This window comes from Mustela nigripes, chromosome 9 (assembly GCF_022355385.1).
Source record: "Mustela nigripes isolate SB6536 chromosome 9, MUSNIG.SB6536, whole genome shotgun sequence".
In the NCBI taxonomy this organism is placed as follows: domain Eukaryota; kingdom Metazoa; phylum Chordata; class Mammalia; order Carnivora; family Mustelidae; genus Mustela; species Mustela nigripes.
In genome coordinates, this window is record NC_081565.1 from 3540338 (window position 1) to 3563220 (window position 22883).

General features: G+C 55.6%; 1 protein-coding gene across 4 annotated transcripts in view; it reads left to right on the forward strand.

Annotated features, from left to right (window-relative positions):
- The window catches only part of AK8 (adenylate kinase 8), a 114571-nt gene that overhangs the window by 12027 nt on the left and 79661 nt on the right, over positions 1–22883 (forward strand). For 3 of the 4 annotated variants that reach the window (XM_059410443.1, XM_059410444.1, XM_059410446.1), the window contains 2 exons: positions 5054–5122; positions 22675–22756. In XM_059410443.1, the coding sequence (XP_059266426.1) occupies positions 5054–5122; positions 22675–22756 (151 nt within the window). The remainder of the gene's footprint in view (positions 1–5053; positions 5123–22674; positions 22757–22883) is intronic. The other variant, XM_059410445.1, reaches the window with a different exon arrangement.

Sequence of the window (22883 nt, forward strand, 5' to 3'; positions counted from 1 at the left end):
TCCTCCGGCCAGCGACTCACACGTAGGCACGGGCTCTCGGCTGGGAGAGCGGATGGGTTCCGTGGGGCCTTAGCCACGGTTGTGCTAGGAAAAGCCTTCTTAGCCTAACTGCAGGGTTCATGGGAAGAGCCCAGAATTAGGCAAAGGGCCACCAAACCATGCAGGCTGGGAGGGATTGGACCAGCTTTTTTTGTTCTTAACTGTTTATTGTAAAATATTATGGTGTGACTCCGAGGCAGTGAGAAAGGCCTTAGGACCCTCATGGGCCCATCGCTGGCTTCACGCAGCCTGGGCTCCCAGCCATCTCGTTCCGTATGCTGCCCTACACCCCCGCCCCCGGGTCGTGAGAGCAAACCCAAAGGCATTGCATTTCATCCGGAGTGGTTTCAGTCTCTATCTGCTGGGACACTCAGAGCATATGTAAAAATGGAGCCCTGGGGCACCCGGGTGGCTCAGTCAGTTAAGCATCTGCCTTCGGCTCAGGTCATGATCCCAGGGTCCTGGGTTGTGTTGGGCTCCCTGCTCAGCGGAAGCCTGCTTCTCCCTCTCTCTCTGCCTGCCGCTCCCCCTGCTTGTGTGCTCACTCTCTCTCTCTCCCTCTGTCAAATAAGTAAAATCTTAAAAAAAAAAAAAAAAAAAAAAGAAAAGAAAAGAAAAGAAAGAAAGCAAACTCACCAGTCTTTCTTTAGTATCCGGTCAGGGTTAGGCTCTCCCTGAGCAGACAGCTTTCTCGAGGTCCTCCAACCCCTCGTGCCCTCTGCCCGGCCCCAGGGCACTCTGGGTGCGCACATGTCCCTCAGCAGGTGCTTTCTCGGCTCCTCTCCGCCTCGACCAAGGCCACTTTTGCTCTCCGCTTATCCTGTTTTGTCCCGTCCTTTTCCCTCAGCTGCCCACTTTGGCCCGTTCCCTAAGCCTGCCCTCACTGGCTGTCACAAACACTGGGTAGGGGAGCCCTGGGGGCGGGCTGGGGAGCAAGAGGGCGGTCCGAAGGAGCCCAGGGCACAAAAGTGAAGGAGGCACCGGCGGGTGCTGACCCTGCGCTTGTCCGAGCCTGAGAGTCAGCGTCTCCTTGGACTCTGGCCGGGGCTTCTGGAAGCCTAACCCGCCCAGGACCCAGTGGAATTTGGGAAAACTGAGTCCTTTGGGTTTCTAATGACGCAGGACGTGGTAGGAAGAAGAGGGTTATTTCTCTGCCGCAGAAGCTGGGTGTGGTTGCTCTGGGATATTTTAATTGCTAAGGAACGTTCTTACTGAATACCTGCAGGAGGACAGATGCTCGAGAAGCTTCCTGGTCCAGAAGTTCCATCTTTGTGGCACACGAGCCTCTCCCGGGCCCTGCCGGACTCAATTGGTCTGAATCCTGATGTGTGGCGCGGGCGTTTCAGACTCTTGCCAGGGAATTCTAACACAGCCCCCACCCGCCGCTCCCCTTTCTCAGTGTGGTTGTCACTATACAGCACAATTGTCACCCAGTCAGGGTTTCCTGGGCATGTAGCTGTCATATTAGGTCGCCACAGCCAGTTTGTGGAATGGATCAGTGATGCAGGCTCTGAAGGCGGGTCAGACGGGAGGGAGCCAGAGCTGGGCTCTTCCCAGCTGCAGTGTCGGTTACTCCTTTCAGTCCCGCTGACAAAGTGAAGATCCGGTGGAGCCCGGTGCAGCCATGGCCCGCCTGCCAGGGCCACTGTTTCCTTTAACATCCAGAGAAGAGAATGTGCGCCATCTGGCCCTGCCTCCGTCTACACCGGCGATGGAGGGCTCTCCAGTTTCGCTGAGGATTTCTGGGATCACCCCAGTCCCGGGGGTGGCCTCCGCCTGCTCCCGCCATGCCCTCTCCAGGCTCGCTGCTCCGTGTCCCGGAGGCCACGCTGAGACAAAGCGTGCGGGGCTGGAACCCTCCGCTCTCTTGTGTCCTTCATCTGCCACTCCAGGCGGCGGTGCGAACGGGCCTTGCGGAAGGTTCCAGGTTCCAGGAGGTGCTGCCTGCAGCCCGTGAGAGGGCGTAGGTCTGAGGGCCGTTCTCTCTGTGAAGTCCGTTGGCCTTTGTCACTGCAGGGTCTCTTCTGGCTCAGGTCATCCCAGCGAGGAAGCCCAGGTGTGAGCAGTAAAGGGAGGTGCCCGAAGGGGCAGAGCGGGGGTTCCACCTGCCACCACTCGTGGCCGCCTAGGCACTGCAGCAAACCTGCACGTCAGTCCGTGGGGGGCACCTCTGAGGTCGGCTGCTCGATGGACTTCGGGAGCTGGACCGAGAGGAAAGGTCCAAGCCCACCCGTGCAGCCAACTCTGCCCGTGATGAGAAGAAAGCAGGGAGGTGAGAGGCTGGAGCCCTGCGTCTGATCGGGGCCTGCTCTGTCACCGGCGGCGGTGTCACAGGGCTTTGCCGGTTTGTCCCTGATTCTCCCCACAACACCGGGCCTTGGGGGCTGGGGTGGGAGCACGGCAGCGCTCTGGGAGGAGGGAGCCCGATTCCTACAAAGACAGTTTGGCAGGACTTTGAGAGGCGCCCCCTGGAAGCCCGTCGCTGATGTGACACATCAAAGCTGGCACTGAGACAGCGCCAAGGCAGGGAGCGGCGGGGGGTACCCAGGAGGGGCTGTGCTCAAAGTCATGGGCCTGTCCCCTGCTGGGCAGGCCCCGGCAGTGCGGTGCCCCACCCGGACCTGTCTCCTTTCAACCTGTGTTCTTTGGCTGGCTGGCAGCTCCCCCACCCCGTCTCCCTCTCCGCATCACCCCTGCCCATCCCAGGACCTGTTTGCTGCCTTCTGAATGGGTGCCGTCAGGGACGGGAGACTAATCTCAAAGGGAAACGGCCCTCAGCATGGAAGCTGGCTCTGCCTGGGGTCAGCAGGGGACATGAGGGGACAGGAAGGGGCCACTCCCTGTTGACCCCCTTCCCTCGCCAGCTGGGGTAAGTTCCCCAGGAGTGCTGGGAGGATAGGGGTGGGGCAGAAAGGCGCCCTCCCCAGCAACCTCTCCCGTGTCGGGGAGGCCTCTTGGGTACTTGAGTTTGCTTTTAAGACAGTGGCCCTCCGGGTGTGGTCCCCAGACCAGCAGCCTCAGCGTCCCTACCTCGAGGGCCCAGGCAGATCTGAGCGCATCAGAGCTGAACCCCTTTGGGGACTGTTCCCCCACCGCCTGTGCCAGCACCCTGTTCCCTCTCTCTGAATTGCTCTGTGGGGAGGAGCAAACTATGCCGGCTCGCTGAAGCAGGGCAAACATCCATGGTTAGAAGTGGCTGGGCACCATTTACTCCCCACACCCTCACTGCCGGGACACAAAGTGAGGCGTGGGCACACACTGGCACGCGTACCCTTTCTAAGCCAGCCTGGGCAGTGTACGGCCTGTTGGAGAGGCTCTGGTGTCCCGGTTCTGTTTCTCCAGGTGCTCTGACGGCACTCTAGGCAGACATGACAGCATTCCCGAGGCGGGATCTGGTCTCCAGACCCTCACAGTTGCTGACTCTAGAATGAAGGACCTAGGCTTTGCTCCAGTGTCACTGAAATGTCACCATTAGCCCTAAGGATACTTTGGGCAATTGCCTCCCCCCACCCCCTGCCAGGCCTACATGGTCCCACTCTGGGGTTCCCCAGCTTGCAAAAAGGAGCAGAAGGTAGATTTCTCACTACCTGAGCTGGGCACCTCTGTGTGAACCCAGTGCACACCCGAGGACCCTCATGTGCACCGGGCAGGAGCCCCTTCCCTCCTGGGGGCCGGTCAGCCCTGACATAGCTTGGGGAATGCTGTCCGGGGCTGGCCTGGGAGTATGCTTTGGCCAAGCATTGGGGTGTTTGTGAAGAAGCACCAGCTTTTAGGGATCTTAGGTCAAGGGGACACGAGGGAGTAGGTTTTCCAGGCATCACCTCTGGGGCATTCAAGGTTTTGTTAGAAACATCAAACTTGGTTGTGAAAATTGGGATGCTGATTCTGGCCGGAGAAAGTTCAGAAGAGGGACAGAGGGTCGGCCATCCTGAACTTCCTCTCTGCACACCCTCCCCGCCCCCACACCCGTGCCTTTGCAGGGCCCAGGGAGAGCAGGGTGAAGAGGCAGGGCTCTGGCTTCCCTGCTTGGGTTGAAGTTCAGCCTCTGCCCCTCCCTGGTTGGGAGGGGGCTTCACCTCTCTGAGACTCAGCTTCTCTATCTGTGGAAAGAGAGTACAGGTTGTCCAGAGTTATAAACATCGAATAATGTGGCTGGGCACAGTGCCCAGCTCAAAGGGTATAATCAACAGGTCATCAATACTATTTATTGAATGTATTCCGGAACATGACGTTTCGTTAACTCATCAGCTCGCAAGGGCATCCTGTTTCCTCGGCACTGACTCGAGGCTGGGGCAGAGGTGTGCTGGTCAACATTTGCCAACCAGCTCTCTGGGGAAAACAGCTCGTCTTTGCAGCATTCACCCATTCCCAGGGAATAAAGACTCCCCCACGGCTGATTTCAAGCTACCACCATGAGGTCTCTGAGCAGAGTTGGAAAGAGATGGGCCCCCCGCCCCCCGCCCCCGCACACTGTCGGGTACAAAGATAGCACAAGTCGGTCCCTTTCCTCCAGGAGTTTTGAGACTTCCTGGGGAATTGGACATGTGAGCAGACAGACCCCTGGGAAGGCCTTGTGGTTGGAGCAGTAACAGAACTCACTGTTAAGGGTTATGGTGGCTCCTAGCCTGGCCTGGGGAGGGTCAGGGAGGACTGCCTGCAGGTGGTGGCTCTTGGGCCAAGGCTCCGAGGGAGCCTGGAGTCACTCAGGTGGGGTGGGGGGAGCATCTGAGTGGAGCCACAGGATAAGCAAGAGTGGGGGTTTGTGTGCATGGGTGGTGGGGGGCTGTCAAAGGGGTGGTTGGTGGAGAAGGAGGCTCAGGGTAGGGGTGGGGGCTGCAAGGTGGGCCCGGGCTTTCCAGAGGCCTCTGGACATCCGTCAGGGACTGGGGAAGCTTTGTGTCAACACAGCCAGTTCTGCAATGCTCAGCTGGGCCCCCTGGCCTACCGGTCGCGTGTCCTTTTTGGCTCGGTATACGAGTTAGGACCCTCATTCTGCGTGTTGTCTTTCCTTTAGAAACTGTCCAGCGCGCTGCTCGTCAGTCTGATTCAGGAACGCCTGAGGGAGGAGGACTGCGTCAGGCAGGTAAGAACCCGGCGTGCGGCGGCTCGGGGGCTCCCTGAGCGAGGGGCTCTGCCACCCGATAAAGGGAGAGTGGAGGGCATGGGTTCAGGTCCCAGCACAGAACCTGCCGAAGACCAGAGAGCAGACCAACCGGATCTCGGTGACGTTCAGTCTGTGGCCGTGGGTTTCGCCGTGGATGGCGCCGCACCACCCGCCGAGGAAGACTTTACAGCCCACGTTCTTGAAGGGATTTGCCCCCGGGTCCAGAGTTCTGCACCGGCAGGTGCCGTCCTGCCGTCCGCAACCTCACAGGGTCCCGCCTCCTTCCGGCCTGCGGGGGTCAGACGGAGGGCGGCCACCCAGGCTCCCGCCGGGCAGTCCTCGGGGGCTGTTGTCGCCCTCACAGTCAGTCACCGTTAGTCCGGCCTGCGTTCCTTCGGATTGAGTCTTTCGGCGGTTTGTTGAGTTTCTTCAGTTTATAAGTTTACGTTTTCCTCCAGACTTGGGCAGTTTGGGGCCATTATTTTCTCCAACAGTTTCTGTGCTGTTCTTCCTTCCGTCTCCGGAGGCTGCAGGGCCACGAGCACCAGCTCTGTGGTTCCCTCCGCGGGCGCTGGGCCCCATTCTCTGTCGGCCTCCTCTCTGCCGTGGATCGGATCATTGCACGGAAGCAGCTTGAGGCTCACTGAGGCTTTCCTTTCCCGTCTCTGTTCTCCTGTCGGGCCCATCCAGGGAGCTTTTAATCTGGGTTGTTGTTTCTCAGTTTCCAGAATTCCATTTGGTTCTCCCTGTCTTCTGTTTCTGAGACTGTCTGTTTGCCTGTGCGTTTACTTGTTTGAGCTCCATTGTTATTATTGGGTCTTAATACAGATACTTCCGTGGGGGCTCGTGGGGGCTCCGTCGTTTGAGCATCCAAGTCTTGATCTCCGCTCAGGTCTTGATCTCAGCGTCATGATTTCGAGTCCCACATTGGGCTCCACACGGGGCATGGAGCCTGCTTAAAAAACCAAAACCAGAACAAAACAAAACTGGCTGCCTCTGAGTTGGTCTTTTCCCACATGAGCTGAGATTTTCCCAAATGTCCTTGTGTTGCATGATTTTGTAAACTGACTCCACCCCCAAACTACTAGAATTCATAAGCAATTCAGTAACGTGGCAGGATACAAAGTCAATGTACAGAAATCAGTGGCTTTCTTATACACGAACAATGAAAATACAGAAAGGGAAATTAGAGCATCGATTCCATTTACTATAGCACCAAGAACCTGGGAATAAGATACCTGGGAATAAACCTAACCAAAGAGGTAAAGGATCTGTACTCGAGGAACTACAGAACACTCATGAAGGAAATTGAAGAAGACACAAAAAGATGGAAGACCATTCCATGCTCTTGGATCGGAAGAATAAACATTGTTAAAATGTCTATACTGCCTAGAGCAATCTATACTTTCAATGCCATTCTGATCAAAATTCCACCGTATTCTTCAAAGAGCTGGAGCAAATAATCCTAAAATTTGTATGGAATCAGAAGAGACTCCGAATCACTAAGGAAATGTTGAAAAACAAAAGTAAAACTGGGGGCATCACGTTACCTGATTTCAAGTTTTACTATAAAGCTGTGATACCAAGACAGCATGGTACTGGCATAAAATCAGACACATTGGGGAGAGGCAAATGTTCTCTGTCAAGGCGGATAGTAACTGTCCTGGGCTCTGCGGGCCATGTGGCCCCGAGTTGCAGCTGCTCAGCTCTGCGGTAACTTGAAAGCAGCCGTCACAGGGCGTAGGTGAACGGGCGCGCTTTGTTCCGGTAAAACTTTGTTTACTCGAATGGGCAGCAGGCCGGGCTAGGCCCAGGAGCCACAGATCCCACTCCCTGTTCTAAGTGACAGTTCCACGTGATCATACATACTTCTGCCCTTTCTCTTCAGTTCTGAATAAAAAACTGACTCCTCCCTGCTCACCGTGGACCCCCACCCCACACTCTCACCCCAGGCTCCCTGTCCCCTGTCCCCCCCTGATCTGGCCTGTCCTCTGGGATGGGGGCAGTGGGGTTCAGGGGTCACGTGGCCCCAGTGAGCCAGGAGGAGCTAAGGCTCTGTGTCCAGCCCGGAAGGGAGGATGCCCCCATTCCTCCAGACCCAATTCCTACTCCCACCCCAGCCCCTTGGCTTCAGTCTCAACAGAGGCCGGCCTCCTCGTCTCCTTCCCAGTAGGCCTGGGGCAGCCCTCCAGGGCAGCCCTGTCCCTGTCCAGGCACCAACCTGCTGCTCTCTGTCTAGGATCTCCCTCCCACCCCACCCCTGGTGAAATAAAGCCACCTACCCGCACCCCCACCACAAACACAAAGCTAACTTCTACCCTCCAGCAGTGTTAGAAGGAAGACCACTGAGCCATAGGCTCATTTTAAGTCTTGTTACCTGCTCCCAAGCCGGTGTGGCTGTACACCCTCCCAGATGACGGCCTGCTGCAGGCACCACATGGTCCTGGCTGCTGGGACCCGTCCCCTCTGCCTCAGCCCCCCACGAGCAAGGTGGTCCCTTGGCCTTGAGTACCATCTATAGTTGGAGACAACATTGCATGACCAAAGCAGGCCCAGCTGTGAGAAGGGCCGTGAGGGCTGCTAACCAGGCCAGGAGAGCCAGGTTGTTCCAGAAGCCTCCAGAGATGGGGCTGGGGTGGTCTGTGGAGAGACTGTCTTAGGCGGAGGGGATGACAGGCAGAATGAGGCTCGGGCCCCTTCCGTACTCAACCAACCTCTGGCCAATTCTTCTTAAAACTGACCCATCCATCGATCACGCTTTTGAAGGTTTCCTCTCTTTTATCTGGGAGATGCGGAAACAATCCCTTGTCAGGAAGGAAGTGGGAGGCGAGAGCCCCCCTAAGTGAAGGGAACCGGGCTGGCACTCTCCCATATAAAATGCTCTGTGCGTTAACCCATAATTGATTATGAATTTGCTGAGTCAAACCAAACTCTTGCATGGCAGCTCGCCGTCCGGAGGCATCCGGGTCTGCTTCTCTTCTCTGCTAAGCTGCTGCTCCGTTGTTCAGAGCAGTGCTGGTCCCACGTGGCCAAACACTGGGTGTTACTCCTTTGGTATAAGTGTACCCAAGTCACCCAGACCCGCACCCGCCAGCAGGTTGGGCTACATTTAAAAGCAGAGCCAGGGAGGGGGGACACCTGCCAGGCTCAGTCAGTAGAGCATGTGACTTTTGATCTCAGGGTCCTGAGTTTGAGCCCCATGTTGGGTGTAGAGATTACTTGAAAATAAAATCTTGAAAAAAGAAAAAAGAAAAAAAAAGGCAGAACCACAGGGACACAGCCCTCCTCACATGTGAGGCAAATTCAGTGCACGGGGAGTTCCCCGAACCAGGACCGTCCTCGCCGTCAGCTGTGGCTCTGAACACACCAGCAGCTCTCCAGTTCCCGCCCCAGGGGTCTCGCCCGCCCTGAGGGTCGTGGGCTCCTGACCAGCTGCAGCCATACCCCGGCCACGCCGCTGTCCCAGTTGGGGTGGCTTCGTGCTCTGTCTCAGTGTCACCAAAGGTGGCAGGGTCTCCGCACGCCTAGTTCGGATTTCCTTTTAAGATGCTTATGATGCCAAACCATCTCATGATCCAGGAGCTCGAGCCGGAAGAGCCGTGTCCTGGCTGTTCCACTCACAGGTCAAGCACTGGCCTTCCCTGGCCGCTGTGGCACAGGAGAGGCCCAGAGCCGCAGCCCAGCTGACCGTAGGGACCAGAAAGGCGATGGATCCTGCTGGGGGACCCAGCTCTTGACTCAGACCCTCGCTTTGCTTCGGGCCACGCATTACTCATTTTCCTGTGACTGAACCTCAGACAGACAGAACAGTGTTATTTTGTGTAAGCGATTTTCATAAATTACCGCATGTTTCTGGTGCATAAACGTTCAACCTGGGGTTCAGAGGCATGGACTCGTGCGGTTGGGTCATTGGTGCCTTTCACCGGGGAGAGAAACTGCCCAGAACTCGTGCCTGAGAGATCCAGGCACTGGATCCACACACAGGATCCATCTGGACTGGGCTGGTTTGGTCATGGAATTTCTGAAAATCTCTGCGAGTCACCGGGTCCTGGTTTCTGGGGTAAAGATGGTAGTTCTCTCTGTGATTTCAGTGAGACCTCCCAAACTTGCCTTTGGTGACCTATAATAGTTTCTGAAACATGCATTTACTGACTATAAACCTTGAGCTTATCTAAAAGTTTGGCACTCGACTGTGTGTACAGGGTCCCTGCGGTGTGGACAGTGTGAGACCAGGCAGCCCTGGTCCTTGCCGGCAGCTACCACCACCATCGACATGGTGATGATATTATTAGTGTTATGAGTTAGTTGTGTTGTAAGTGATATCATTATTGGTTGTATTGTACTGTATGACTCTATTGTTCATTATAATTAGTACTCCGGGTTGATTTAATTCTATCTGTTTAGTATGTATAATGACATTCCTGGGCATCGTCGGTACTCTGCTGATGATGGTGCTTAGATGTCTGGTCTCCAAGGACTCGGGGCGCCTGGTCTGGCTCCTTGTTCACTGCACCACACTCAGGTCCCTAGGCCTCGAGGCTGCCATCGTCCTCCCCTTGATGGTGACCACTGGTGGGTGTGGAGGGCTGAGGGCCACATCTGTGACCTCATTCATCTTGGCCCCAGCCCCCTGGAGCAGACACTGCGCTCACGTCACTGAGGGGTGCAGAATCTAAGACTTGCGGAGGTGGCATATCCTGCTCGAGGTCCTGCAGCGAGTCCCCGAACAGAAAGGCAAACACGGAGTCGTGATTGGGCCACTCTGTTCTTGTCTCACCGGCGCACAGTGACCCTCCAGGGAGGCTTCGTTCCAAGAGGCCTCAGGTCCCCCGTCCGTAGAAGGACAAGCTTGCCTTTGAGCTTTGAAGCCCCTTCTGGCCTCACATTCTGATTCTGATCCTGTCCAAGCCATTGATACCTGCAGAGCAGAGAAAGACCTCCTTTAATTTGTTTGAAAATTTCTTAGCTTCGAGGGGCATCGGTACCTTTTTCATCTCTTCCCGGTGGAGACAGGATTTCAAGAGCAAGAGGTGAGGCTCCTAATTATGTGCTTTGGTTGTTCGGAAACAAAACAAACCCTCATCCAAAATAAACAGGCTTTCTTGCTTTTAGGGAGAAAAGTGACACATATGCATATTCATTTATATGGTAATTATTATTATTTAGCTACACAGGGACTAGAATTGGTAATTTAGAGCACAAAAAGGAAGCAGGGAATAGCGTTCAGGGAAAAGTAATGCAATCATAACCCATCAGGATTCTGTAGTTAATGTTGGGGGTTTTCTTCTCTTTTCCTTTTCTAATTTTTCTATTTTTTTCCTTTTTGGTCTAATGCAATCTCTTTGAAGAATTTGTTTGAAGTGACCATCAAATGCGTTAGAGAAAGAGAAATTAGCACTTTGTATTGGAACGAGGAAGAGGAGGTGGGCTCTACCTGCTGGGGACACACGGCCTTTCTTTTAGGGACAGCCAAGATCTTGACATCCGAGAGCTCTTCAGACCGCGTCTCTAAGGGCAGAGGGAAGCTAAGAAATGAGGCAGGGAGCTCAGGAAATTTGAGGAAAAGGCTCTAATACTGGAGAGATGCTAAGTCTTACCTCTCCAGGGTTTGGATCACAGAGATCGCGTTCCTTCTTTGGCCCTAATCCATCCTCACAGCTACCCTGCTTTCTTCCTGGCCCCTCTTCATACCGCTGCCGTGGGGGCTGCTCAACATCGAATGAACAAATTTATTTCTTGACTGCAGTGCGTTCCTATGGTTCAGAATTCAAAAGGAGTCCAAGTCCCCCAACTTTTGCCCCCCAGCCAATGCTCCCTTCCTGGAGTCGACTGTCGACGCTCCCTTGACAGCAACACCCCTTGGAGAGATGTTTGTATTCGAGACCTCCCGAAGTGGTTGACTTTTTAAAACAAACGTTATGATGTCTTCTGCTGCCGAGAACCTTCGCTGTTCCCCACCCTGCCTGGCTGCCCAGTGTCGTCCCTCTGTCCTCTCATGCCTGCTGCCTTTCACACCGCCGCCGCCAGCCTCACCCGCACACTGAGGGGAGGGGCTCCCAGTGGCTTCCCTGCCCTCGAGTCCACACCTCATGCAACCCTCTCCCCTTGAGTGGGAGCAGGACCCACAGAAGAGGACAGCGGTGAAGATGGGTCATTCCTGTGGTGATGTTCCATGATCTAAGACTTTAAGTGGACTGGAGAGAGGGTCTCCTTACTGGCATGACAAGTAAGCTGCCTGTCGGAGAGGCCCACGTGGGCAGCCTCTAGCCAGTGGGAAACCAGAGCGCAGGAGGGAGTTCTGCCCCAGCCTGAAGGAGCTCAGAAGCAGATTCCTCCTCGGTCAGCCTCTGGATGAGAACACAGCCCAGCTGTCTCCCGGACTGCTGCCCTCCGAGACCCCAGCAGAAAACCCGGCTGAGCAGCACTCAGGGTCCCTCCACAGAAACTAAGCCACCAAAACTGTGCGTGTTCCACAGCAACAGAAGCCCGGTTCACGCATGCTCTTCTCACTGCCCGAGCCCCGACCCCCGCAGCGGGGTGGCTGCTGCTCGTTCCCCAGTCTCCAGGTAGAGTCACTTCCTCAGACCCCCCCAAGCTCGCCGAGCCCCAGGGAGCCTGGTGCCCTGTTACAGGCCTTCACGGCCTCCTCTTGCTCTCCTGCTCCTGCAGACCCGAACAGGCACGGTGTGGGAGCAGGGCGGGCCCCGTCCGTCCCCATCAGCGCTGAGCCCCAGCTCCCCACGTGGTGCCTGGCGCAGACGCCAAGCTCGGGAAGCATTTATGACATTCGTGGATGAGAGAACGCAGTTTGGCTGATTCCCCAGTCTGTACCACCAGGGCAATGCGATCCTATCCTCACTCGCTGTTGGCCCAAGGAGGGGAAGGTGCTTAAAATACATTGTGACCATGCGGTTGAGTCCTAACAGCTAACGACGGCTTCAACAACGGGAACGTGTTTGTCCCAAGGCTTCTCCGGGGAAAATATTTTGATGGTTGCCCTGGTGTGGTTTTATGTAACTTGTGGGGAGACCTGTTTAGTGCCTTTCCTCATCACATCCCAAAATTGTTTTCCATCATCAGTGCTTTCAAGGTGCCCCTTTGGCCTTGGCCCCTACAGCTTGACGGATTCAACTGCTGTGCCCCAAGAGTAGCACTGTGGCCCCGAAACGCCAGGGTTCAAGGTTTGAGAACCATCTTCCAATTCGATCAAGACGCCCTGTGCCTAGACTACCTATGTCCTTCCTCATCTCTGTCACGGACTGGAACAAGGGGGAGCCACCAGGACGCTGGATTTTACAACGTTCAATGAAGGCTTATTGTAAAAGCAACGGTGCCTTGGGGAGGAATATCAGTTTTTCTAAAAACATTGATTTAGAAGTCATCCTACCTAAAACCTTTTACAGAAGGAGAAACTGCGGCCAGGATGGAAGAAGGGACTTAGCTAAAGTCAGAGGACCAGTGGCCAGGATAACTGGGCACAGTAGCCCCTGCCGCACTGAGGTTCTGGGGGGCCCAGCTTCTGCCGAGGTCTCTGCGATGTCATGCCAAGCCCTTTCACAAAGGCACGTTTGTGTCCCCAGAACCAGACTAAGTTGGAAGGTCATGGGCGAGAAAGTACCTGGCTAAGAGGAGAAAGGGAATGTTTTGATGTATGGTCACCTTTGGCCCCCAGCTGTGTGGTGGAGAAGGGAAGCCTTGTATCCAATTACCATGGCTTGTCAGACGGGGGGAGTTTATCATCCAGGAAAAGCCAAAGGCCCTTGCGCACCAGGGGCATGATTTATGGGCTCCGCAGATGGCTTGTGTCTGCCTCTGCTGGCCAGAGCTGTCCCAGGAACGTCTGGGCTCCTGGGCAGCAGCTAGGAAGAAAGCAGAAGGGACCCGGTGGGGAGAGCCCCCCAGGCCTTGGCACGTCTCCTTGTGGAGATCCCTGTGATCCCAGGCGGAGGCGTGCGCTCCGGGGTCCACAGGGCTGCCTTGCTCTCCCTATTTGAGGAGATCCTACAGCAAGTGCTCAGCACCATGCCTGGCTCTGAGGTCCGCATAGGCAGGGTGAAGATGCTTTTCCCGTGCAAGGGGGAGCGGGGGGGGGGGGGGGGAGGAGGGGGCGCGGGGGGGGGGGGGGGGGGCGGGGGGGTGGGCGTGAAAACAGGTCACGTAGGGGCGGGGGAAGACTGCTCCTTCCCACTTCCGCGCACTGGAGTCCCGTGCGCTTTTGGGGGCGGCACGGACTGCTGTCCAGCACGCCGTTGGCATCATTACTCAGGCGAGTTCTGGAACGTCCCCAGTACCGCATGGATGAGAATTAGCAGTCTTAAATGTTGGGCTGGAGGAGAAGAAATCAATGAAATTTAAAAACCTGCTGGAGTCCATCTCTGCTGCTATCCGCGCGCCTTGGTTTTTCTTTGATTCTGTGAGCTTCCGCTGGGGATGGCGCTCTACCGCTCGGGAGGGGAGGACTAGCTCAAAGGTGCAGAGCATGAGGCCGAGCAGCCAGGCACACAGCTCATGCCCCGAGGGGGCTGTTCCCGGCTGCCGGCAGGCATCCCCATCATGAGCCGGGCAGGAACTGGCCCTCTGGGCTCATCAGGCCGGTGCCCTCCCGAGCTGCGTTCTGTGTCCCCGCGTGGTCTTTCTGCTTCTCAAACCGTGATGCTCGGAGCCCCAGTCAAGGCGACGCTGCGCTCTACTGGACACTAGACATCAGCATCCTTGCGTCTGTCCCTGATGTGCCCGAGGGGAGCCTGCGGGACATCATCCCGTCCGCACCCGGGTCACCCATTCTAGCCAGCTCTGCCCAGTCCCCAGCAGTCGGTCAGGTCTCCCTAATGTCCCTACCACACGTCCGGAGTGGAAACCGGCCCTGGTCCGCCAGGACGTGTGGTCGGCCACATGGGGTGTAAACAGGCCTCGGCTTCAGTGAGCTCCAGAAAGATCACCTTGCCCCACGACTCGTCAGGCTGTGGCCTCGGCGTGGTAGAAGTCAGGAAGAGTGAGAATGAAGTCTGCGCGCGGTGAGCCAAGAGCGGGGTCGGCCCATCAGGAGAAGACACAATAATGGTTCGCCGGCTCTTAGGAGCCCGTGGTGTGTCACAGACACTGTGCCAGTGTGAGGCGTTTTCTGACGGGAGCCACACAGCTGTCCCACGAAGGCGTCAACAACTTAGACTTATGGGCACCTGAACTGTGCGCGAGGACCCATTCCAGAAGCCTGTCCTGTTCAGAACATCCGGCCTCACATCATCTCTCTCCTTGGGCTGGAGAAGTAGTGTCATCGTTGGACACCAGACTTTGGTGCCCGATGCTGACCTCCCCGAGTCCCCAGTGGGAGGAAGGTCTGCGGCGGGGGCACTCAGGGACCTCTGTTCTTCATCTCAATGTCCTGGAGGCTCCCAGTTACGTCGCGGGGGAGGAGGACGTGAGGAGGCACACTTGGGACCACGGACCCTGAAGTTTCAGATTCACCTGGCAGGCTTCCGGGAGCCCTTTGCTTTCTCCCTTTCCAGGCCCAGATGTGCGCTTTCCCGCCCAGAACGCGTGTCAGTGTTCACGGCGGGAGCGCCGGCGGGTGGAGGAGCCCGGGTCCGGCCGCAGAACCGCCCCCCCGCCCGTTTGCTTGATTTCTCCTCCCGCCATCAGGCCGCCATCCATCACCCGTCTTGCGTCCTCTGACGGGAGGAGCCGTGTTTCGACACTCACGGGTTTATAGACGTCACGCACATCCTCTGAGGAGCGCGGTTTTAGATCAACAGCTCTGCGGAAGCCCGGGCTGCGCGCGCCTCCAGCCCCGATGCCGTTGGGATGGCAGCGCGGCCGAGGGCGGTCTGGCCTCCGCTCCGAAAACGTAGGGCAGGTGTCACGGCGAGGCAGGGCTCGGGGTCGGGGGAGCCAGTGAGTCCCAGGGAAAGCAGGTGACAGGATGTGGCCCCGAGTCTGATGTCTGAGCAGCCGTAACTTGGGTGCTGGCAGAGAGAGGGCCCTGGCGATGCTGGAAACGGAGCAGGACGGGGAGCCACCACGTGGAGCAGAGGCCGACCTCCCGAGAGCCGGAAACGCCAGCCGGAGGGCCAGAGCAGAGGGTGGCCGCTCCTGTGCCCTCGTTCCTAAGCTCTTCACTCCTTGGCTCCTCGGTGAGCCGGCCGCAACGAGTGGTCTGGTGTGGGCCAGAGGCGGGGATGCACGCCGGGCACCCCCACTTCTCCAGCACTCGCGTCTGCCAGACGGGATGCGAGCCCTTCGCGTGCATCGTGGCATCTAACCCCACCTGCCAGCAAGGGTGGGCGCTCCCAGCTCTGCCTGCTGCGCAGACGGAACATCGTCACAGCCCCGCGCAGCTGGGAGGTAGGGGTCCCGGGGTCCCCATTTGGCTCAGTACTATCAGCCAGTAGGATTTGAAAGACATGTGGAGAGTCACACGGTGGTTTTCAGCTGTATTCTGTACCATAGTCACTACCCCGACTTGAATCATTAGCAGACCGGTAGACTGCCTCTGCCCTTACCTGCGCGCCAGTCAGCGTGTTGGTCAGGACGCGAGCGCGGGTGTCTGTTTCTTGGTGTGCCTTTCCTTTCCTGAGACTTGGTGGCATTCGCTCGTGTCGAGACTGGTGAATTCTCGTTCTCTGAAGGCAGGATTGGTGCGCTCACGTTTTCTTTGCAACAGTTGGTTAGGTTGGGCTTTCCTGGGAACAGCAGAAGGGGGTGGGGCCTCTGGAGTGGAAGATCCAGGCCTGAGATGAGAGGAATTTAGGAAGACCCGAGCAGGGGTGCCGGCCTCCCGGCACGTCGGGAGCAAATGCCCCGGGAAAGTGAGCTGAGCGGGGAGAGAGGGAGTAAGAGCGGGAAGGTGCTTTCTCCAGGGAGACAGAAGGACAGAGGGGCCAGCATCCTGTGCGGATGGGGTGGGGGAGTGGAGGGACAGGGCCTCCTTGTGGAGGTGCGGCCCTGTGTCCCTCAGGGCCCTGCCTGCCTAGTGGGACCTGGCCTCACAGCTTCATAAAGTCACCCCGCTGTGGATTCAGCCTTTCTAAGTCTTGTGGAAATGTGCCGTGACCTCGTGCAGTCGTTTTAGTGATGTTCTCGTGGGTGGTCTCAGGCACCCACTGTGGACGAGGGCGCTGAGACCCGGGGCGGGCTCGTTGAGACGACAGAGCTGCGGGGTCAGAGCCAAGATTCGGACCTGGCCACAGCCCCATCTGTGGCCAGTGCGTTCCCTGCCCGGGGCCCAGATGGGCAGCGTGGGGGTCCTAGGTCGAGGGGAGCACTCCAGCTTGCAGGGAGGCAGGAACAAGGACTGGCTGCCTTGGTCTGGGGCCGTGCCGGGCTCAGCGGACGAGCCCGGAGTGGGAGGCATGCGGTCTGAGGAGCCACTTGGGGTCTGTGCGTGGGGGCGACACTGCAGCTTCTGAGAATGAGGCTGGGGCTCTGCCAGCTTTGGTACCGGATCTCGGATGCCTCGCTCCACCTATGTGGTCTGCTTGGGAATCCCCCGGGGGGTGGTTCTAACTGCTGAGCAGACTTAGGTTCCTTGTCTGCCCTCCCCGCCAGCGGCTGCCCCTGCTGCCATGTGGGGTTAGTCCCTTCTCTTCCCGATGGCAGGGAGCGGGCAGAATCATGCAGGAGAGCCAGCTGCCTGGCTGGGAGTAAATTATGTCCTGATGTCCGGAGACCGTCAGAGGCAGGCCAGTCCTGTTGTTGTCAGTTTTTCCTGCATGATTATTAATAATGGGCTAGTTACTGTTAAAATGTCTCTGTTACGCCATAAATCTTAGCAGTTTCCCCACTCAGAGTCACCCGGTCCATGCCTCTTGAGTCACAGAGGACATTTGATGCTTTGTCCAAGTCAAGAGGTCAGCTGGGAGAGGAAGTGAGTTAAGACGGGCTTGGGGCCGCAGGTGAGGCCTCGCCCCCCAAGGGCAGACACGGGACGTGTTCAGTATGGAAGCACGGTGTCTTGCATGGGGTCTCGGAGAAACAGTCCAGCGAATTAATGGATCGATGGGGGAGTGAGTGAATGAACGGATCTTACCCCGCTGTAACGACACAATGACTGTTTGCCCATATGCTGGACCCCGACCTCTGGCCCGTGTGGCTCTTCCCATTTCCAGAGAAGCAAACTGTCCATGGGGGGGTGCCCTGGGCCGGGCAGTGGCACGTGGTCCCGAGTACTGTGGCGCGGGTCCGGTGTAGCCATGCCACTCACCAGACTCAGCTCGTTCTAATCCAAACGTGTTCTCCCCAAGTCCTCCATACTTGGAAAGCTTTCCTGTTCCTTTCTAGGAGGCCATATTCCTCTTTCCAAGAGTTCGCCTTCCTGCATGAACCCTTTATAGTAAGTTCTCCAAACTTGGGCTGTGCAGCCAGCTTGGACAACGGAGCACACAACTCTTGATCTCGGGGTCATGGGTTCAAGCTCCATGTTGGGTGTAAAGATGACCTAACCAAAAAAAAAAAAAAAAAAAAAAAAAAAATTACCTAACCATAAAATCTTTAAAAAGGGACGCCTGGTGCCTATCAGTCAAGCAGCTGACTCTTGTTCCGGCTCAGGTCATGGGCTCCAGGTTGTGAGATCGAGCCCCATGTCAGGCTCCATGCCCGGTGCAGGGTCTGCCCGAGATGCCCACTCTCCCTCTGCCCCGCACTGCGCTCGAGCTCTGGTGCGCACGCACACTCTCTCCGACTCCCTCAAATAAATAAATAAATGAAATCTTTAAAAAAAAGTCTTTAGAAAAAGCTGTACAAACTTAAAAAGGATGCCTTCTTGCAAGTAAGTAGAGAAAAAACCTCATTCCGCTTTCTCAAGTTTATAATGATAAAACCAGCCCCTTCTTTGTTGCCAGACACTGTGCTCGTGTTGTGGGTGTTTGCTTTGGGTCCTATTGAATTATCCCAACAGCTGTGGCCTAGACTGAGAGCATCACCCCACTTTGCAGATAAGGAGGACAAGGCCCATTGGGGGAGGAGGGTTGAGGTGAGTGGTCAGAAGTCACCTGACTGGCGTGGCGGGAGCTGATTCCAAAGCCCCCGCTTTTCACCAGCAGATAATCTGACACCCAGAGGGCCAGTCTCATTTCTGAAGAGGGGGGACACAGACACGCTGTGCAATGTTGGAGAGCAGCAGCTCCATTAACGGGATGCGGTTGGATTATCCGTGTCCTTCCATTTCCAACCAGAGCCCCTGTGTCTGAACCGGGGAAGGAGACGTGAGCCCAGAAACCACTTTATGTCTGCAGGGGGCTACCTTGGTGCATTCCCGCCTTGGAGATGGGGTGGGACCTGTCCATTTGGGGACAGAACCGGGTGGTCTTCAAACTGGGCTTTCTCCTGCAGAGCAGCTCCAGGGGCACCAGCGACATTTAAAGTGAATTTGACCCGAAAAAAAAAAATATCATATAATTTTATATATATATATATATATATATTTTTTTTTTTTTTTCGCTATTTGGGAACATGCACATCTGTGCTGTTCCAAATTTTAACACCCTGGAGCTCACTGGGCCTTTAACCTATAGACCGAGGAGGACCAATTGTCCTGGATCTGCGTGTGTGTATGGAGTGCCATGCTTGTGTCACTGACGAGCGAGAGCGGGACTCGGCGCTGCTGGTTCTTGAGGAGTGACTCGTGCACGTTCAGCCTTTTCCGAGCAGGTGCACGGCTGGTAGGCTGTGTTCAGAAGGCGGGGCCGAGCCCAGTGCGTGCCTTGTTGGTGCGGAGCCCTGCGCAGGAGCACGTTAGGGAATGACCTGTTCTGCTCCATTGGTGAACCCGAGTGTGGTCAGGAGCCCCAGAAGGTGTTGCCTATTGTTTGTGAAGTTAAACTTTGAAGTAAAAGTTCTTAACGGTCATGCTTCAGAGGAGCTGGGTATGGAGACCACCCTGGGAGGAGAAGACGAAGGTGCCGTGGTTTTGTATGAACCGAAGGGAGGGGCACTGGGGCCACCTGACGGGAGCTTCTAGTGTGTTTGTCAGAACGCTCTCCTTGTTCTCACTGCCTTTACAGCTGTTTGCTAGACTCGACCTTTTCAGGTGCATTTCTACCTGGCTGGTCCTATGTCTCTTTTGCCCTCCTTGCCTATGTTGGGAAATCACCAAATACTTCATTAGAAAGAAGAGGGGTAGCTGCCGGTCTATGAGGCATCTGGTGATGCTTCCCCTGGTTCGGACTTGAGCTGAGTGAATCCGATTTGTCAGGTCCAAATCTTCAGCCTCAGACGGCCCCTCCGGACCGCGAGGAATCCACAGTCGGCTCCCGGAAACGTCTGCTGTGGAGCCTGCCGCGTCTGCCGCTGGAGCTGGGAGCCAGCAACGGGGCCTCCCGGGGGAAGCAGCCCACTCTGGTCTTCAGAGGTGAGGGGAGGAGACCGGGGGGCCACGCATCAGAGAAGCAGAGTACCCAGAGGGCAAGAGTTTTCGGGCGTGAAGTTGCTAATTGCGCTTTAATAATAGTCAGGAGGGCAGAAGGGGCCTGTGTTCACACGGAGCAGGACAGCCCGCTCCGCGTCGGGCCGCGCTCTGCTGGGCCTCGCCAAGCTCCCTCGGCCGGCTGGCTGCGTTCTTTCCCTTTTTTCATCCGTGACATCTGCTCGGTGCTTGTCCCTCCTGTGATCCCGTACCCCTCGCAGCTGTGCAGACCTCCAGCTTTGCGCTGGTGCACGGAGTGCCCCTGAGCATACGGCCTTTTTGATGTGTGATGAAACAGAACCAAGCCACGGGGGTATGGTGAGCGAAGGCATCAGAATATCAATTAACCTGCTCTGAACAAAGCTGCGGCTCCAGAGTGGAGCCGACATTTCACTGGAGTGTCAGGAAGATGGATAATGTATTCTAATTAGGGATTGACGGATACCTCCGCATCCGGCCTCTCCCGGTCGTCAGGCCCACGAACCCAACGAGTGGCCCATCACGGCACCCGCCGGGTGCTGTTTACTGATTTATGACTTCCTGCCTTGCCAGAATTTGCAGCCATGAACTTGCTCTCAACCCAAACTGCTGTTCTCTCTTGGAAGCGCCGTCTGTCCTGCAAATGGGTAGTTGCTCAGAACCCCTATAAATGCCGGAGCTCTGGGAAGGAAGATGTTTTCCAGGCGCTAAGTTGGGTGCTTCCATGTTAAGGACGCCACAAGCCCTAAGCTCCCTGCCGCGGAGGCCTCGGCCACTGCCCTTCCTTCCTGGGCCGAGTGGGACCGAGGGATCTCCGGGGTTGTCTTTCCCACCAAGTGTGGGCTGTGCGTGAGTGCTGCCCTAAGGGGTCCCTCCGGGACCTTAGTACCTGGGTGACTCCATCCCCCGGAGTCTGATAAGAGTGACCCTGGAGAGCCAGCGGCTTGGGATTCACTTCTGAGCCCCCCACCTTCTTTTTAAAAAATTTCACATCCGCACCTGAATGAGGCACCGGTGAGGCCAGGCTAATTAGGGAGATGTTCCTCATTTTGCTGCACATTTCCTGTGTAATTGGAAGGCCTGCTCTCTCCAGCGAGAAGTCGGTGAGAACTGTTCCCCTGAATAGTTCTAAAAGCTCTGGACCACATACTGATATCAGTTGCAGTTTATGGGCGAGATGATAATGATTGCTTCTTAATGCAATATTAAAAGCGGAGGCCTTCCTCGGTGCTGAGTGGAGACTGAGTTCCAACCTTCTTTCAGCTTCAAAAAGGAGCACGGAACAATCCCCAGCCCTGGTACCAGAAGCCATCAGTGGGCTCCCAGCCCCTCCCTCCAAATAAAGAGAAAATAAGTGGGTCTGAACATAGCTAAAGTTCAGGAACTTGTGGCCTGGCTCCCAGAGCCGCGCGCAGGGCGTTCTCAGATGTGGTACCTCCCGGCCCCCGTAGCGGCGTGTGCATCTGTGGATGTCTGCTCTTTCTAAGAGTGGCAGCCCAGCCCAGCTTTCTAAGAGTGGCTGTAACAAGGACTTGAGGGAGCAAAAGGCTGTTAAAAAATTTTTTTTTGCACTTTTGCTTCATTAGCTCTAGAAACCAGGGTTCCATAGGCTGCGTGTTTTCCTGCATAATTTAAGAAATTAATGAAAGCATGCCTGATTTTTCCAACACTCTTTACTCTGTAAATTTGTTTAGTTTTGGGTTGTTTTTTTTTTTTAACTGTCAGTGGAGGCCATTGGAACCTAAATATTTTAATATTGAAGAAATGCATGCCCTTTTCTGGTTAGTTCCTTTTTAGGAACACACGGTGTTCTGTGAATCAGTTGTTGTGGGTTATAAATGACCATGAATCTGAGTTCACCCCTATGGGTCCATTCTCTAACCATAAGCAACTAAGTTCTCCGAATGATGTGAGGGAGGGGTCTGCAGCGGGCATGGGAGGAGGTCCCCTTCTGGGGGCCACTGTCAGAAACGCAGCCTCCGGAGTGGCCGCCTGACGCCTCACCGCAGCGGGGCGGCTGAGACCGGGGGCTACTTTATTTCACTCTCGCAAAGCTCACTTTAATCATGTATCTGGGCATCAAATCTGAACCATTAAAAAGTGTGTGAGTCACTCTAGACTCCTGGCCCGTGAGAGGACTTTTAGAAACTGTTTAACATGAACCTCGCTGAGGGACATAAAATATATCCACTCAAATGATGGCAAGGGAAGGCAGTGAGATTGGGAACATGTCGGTTCTTCATACATGTATGTATTTAATGTCATTCCGAAATCCTAGTGGAATTTCTGTTTGTGAACCTGAAAAATATTTTTGCTGCTTACTTGGAAGAACACATTTTGGGAAAATAAGAAAAAAGAAGGAGGGACATATCCTATTCGATATAACAAACATTATGCAACAACATTTTAAATGGCGTGAGGGGCGTCTGGGAGGCAGTCAGCGGAGCGTGCGATCATGATCTCAGGGTTGTAAGTTTGAGCCCCCTATTGGGAATAGAGTCTACTTAAAGACATTTATTGTTTTTAATGGCATGAGGATGATTCTAGAGTCTACAGGCAGGAAGATGCCAGAGCCAGCATGGTGTCAGCATTCAGACAGTGACAAAAATGACATTCGGAGGGGAAAAGATAGGCTAAAGCATCAGTGATATCCCCTGCGCTGCCAGACAGATTTTCCCCAGGATCATGCTTGGCGTCGACAAAGACACAGGGAAACAAGTGACCGGAGGTTCTTGTTGGTTGGTTCATACACTGGCCAGTAGGTTTTGCAGAATGACATGGCAGAATGTGTCAAAAGTCACAAAAGAAGGTGCCAACTTTGAGAAATCTATTTTCAGGGGGTACCTGGGTGGCCTAATCGGTTAAGTGTCTGACTCTTGATTTCCGCTCAGGTCGTGCTCTCAGGTTCATGGGAGTGGCCCCGTGTCAGGCTCCACGCTCAGTGGGGCATCTGCCTGGGACTTTCTCTCTCCCTCTCCCTCTGCCTCTCTCCCCTTCTGAAAAATTTAATTTAAAAAATAGAAATCTGTTTCCAGGATCTTCTGTGTGCATCAAGAGGTACTTAGAGCGGATTTTAAAATGGTACGAAATGGGAATGAAACTGAACGAGCGACAATGTGGGGCAGATGAGCACCTTTCCAAATCCTCTGCCTAGGGTTGGATTCTGGATGGCATCCCTGAAACTCGGGAGCAGGCCCTGATGATCCAGACCCTGGGGATCACCCCCAGACACGTCAGTGAGTAGCCTGCGAAGGGCCCCCCGGTCAGGGCTGCCGTGCCCACACCCCATGAGCGAGCATCTGCCCTCTATCTCCTGTTCCCAGTGCCGACCCTCAGCCCTGTCCTATCCCAGCAGGAAAGAGG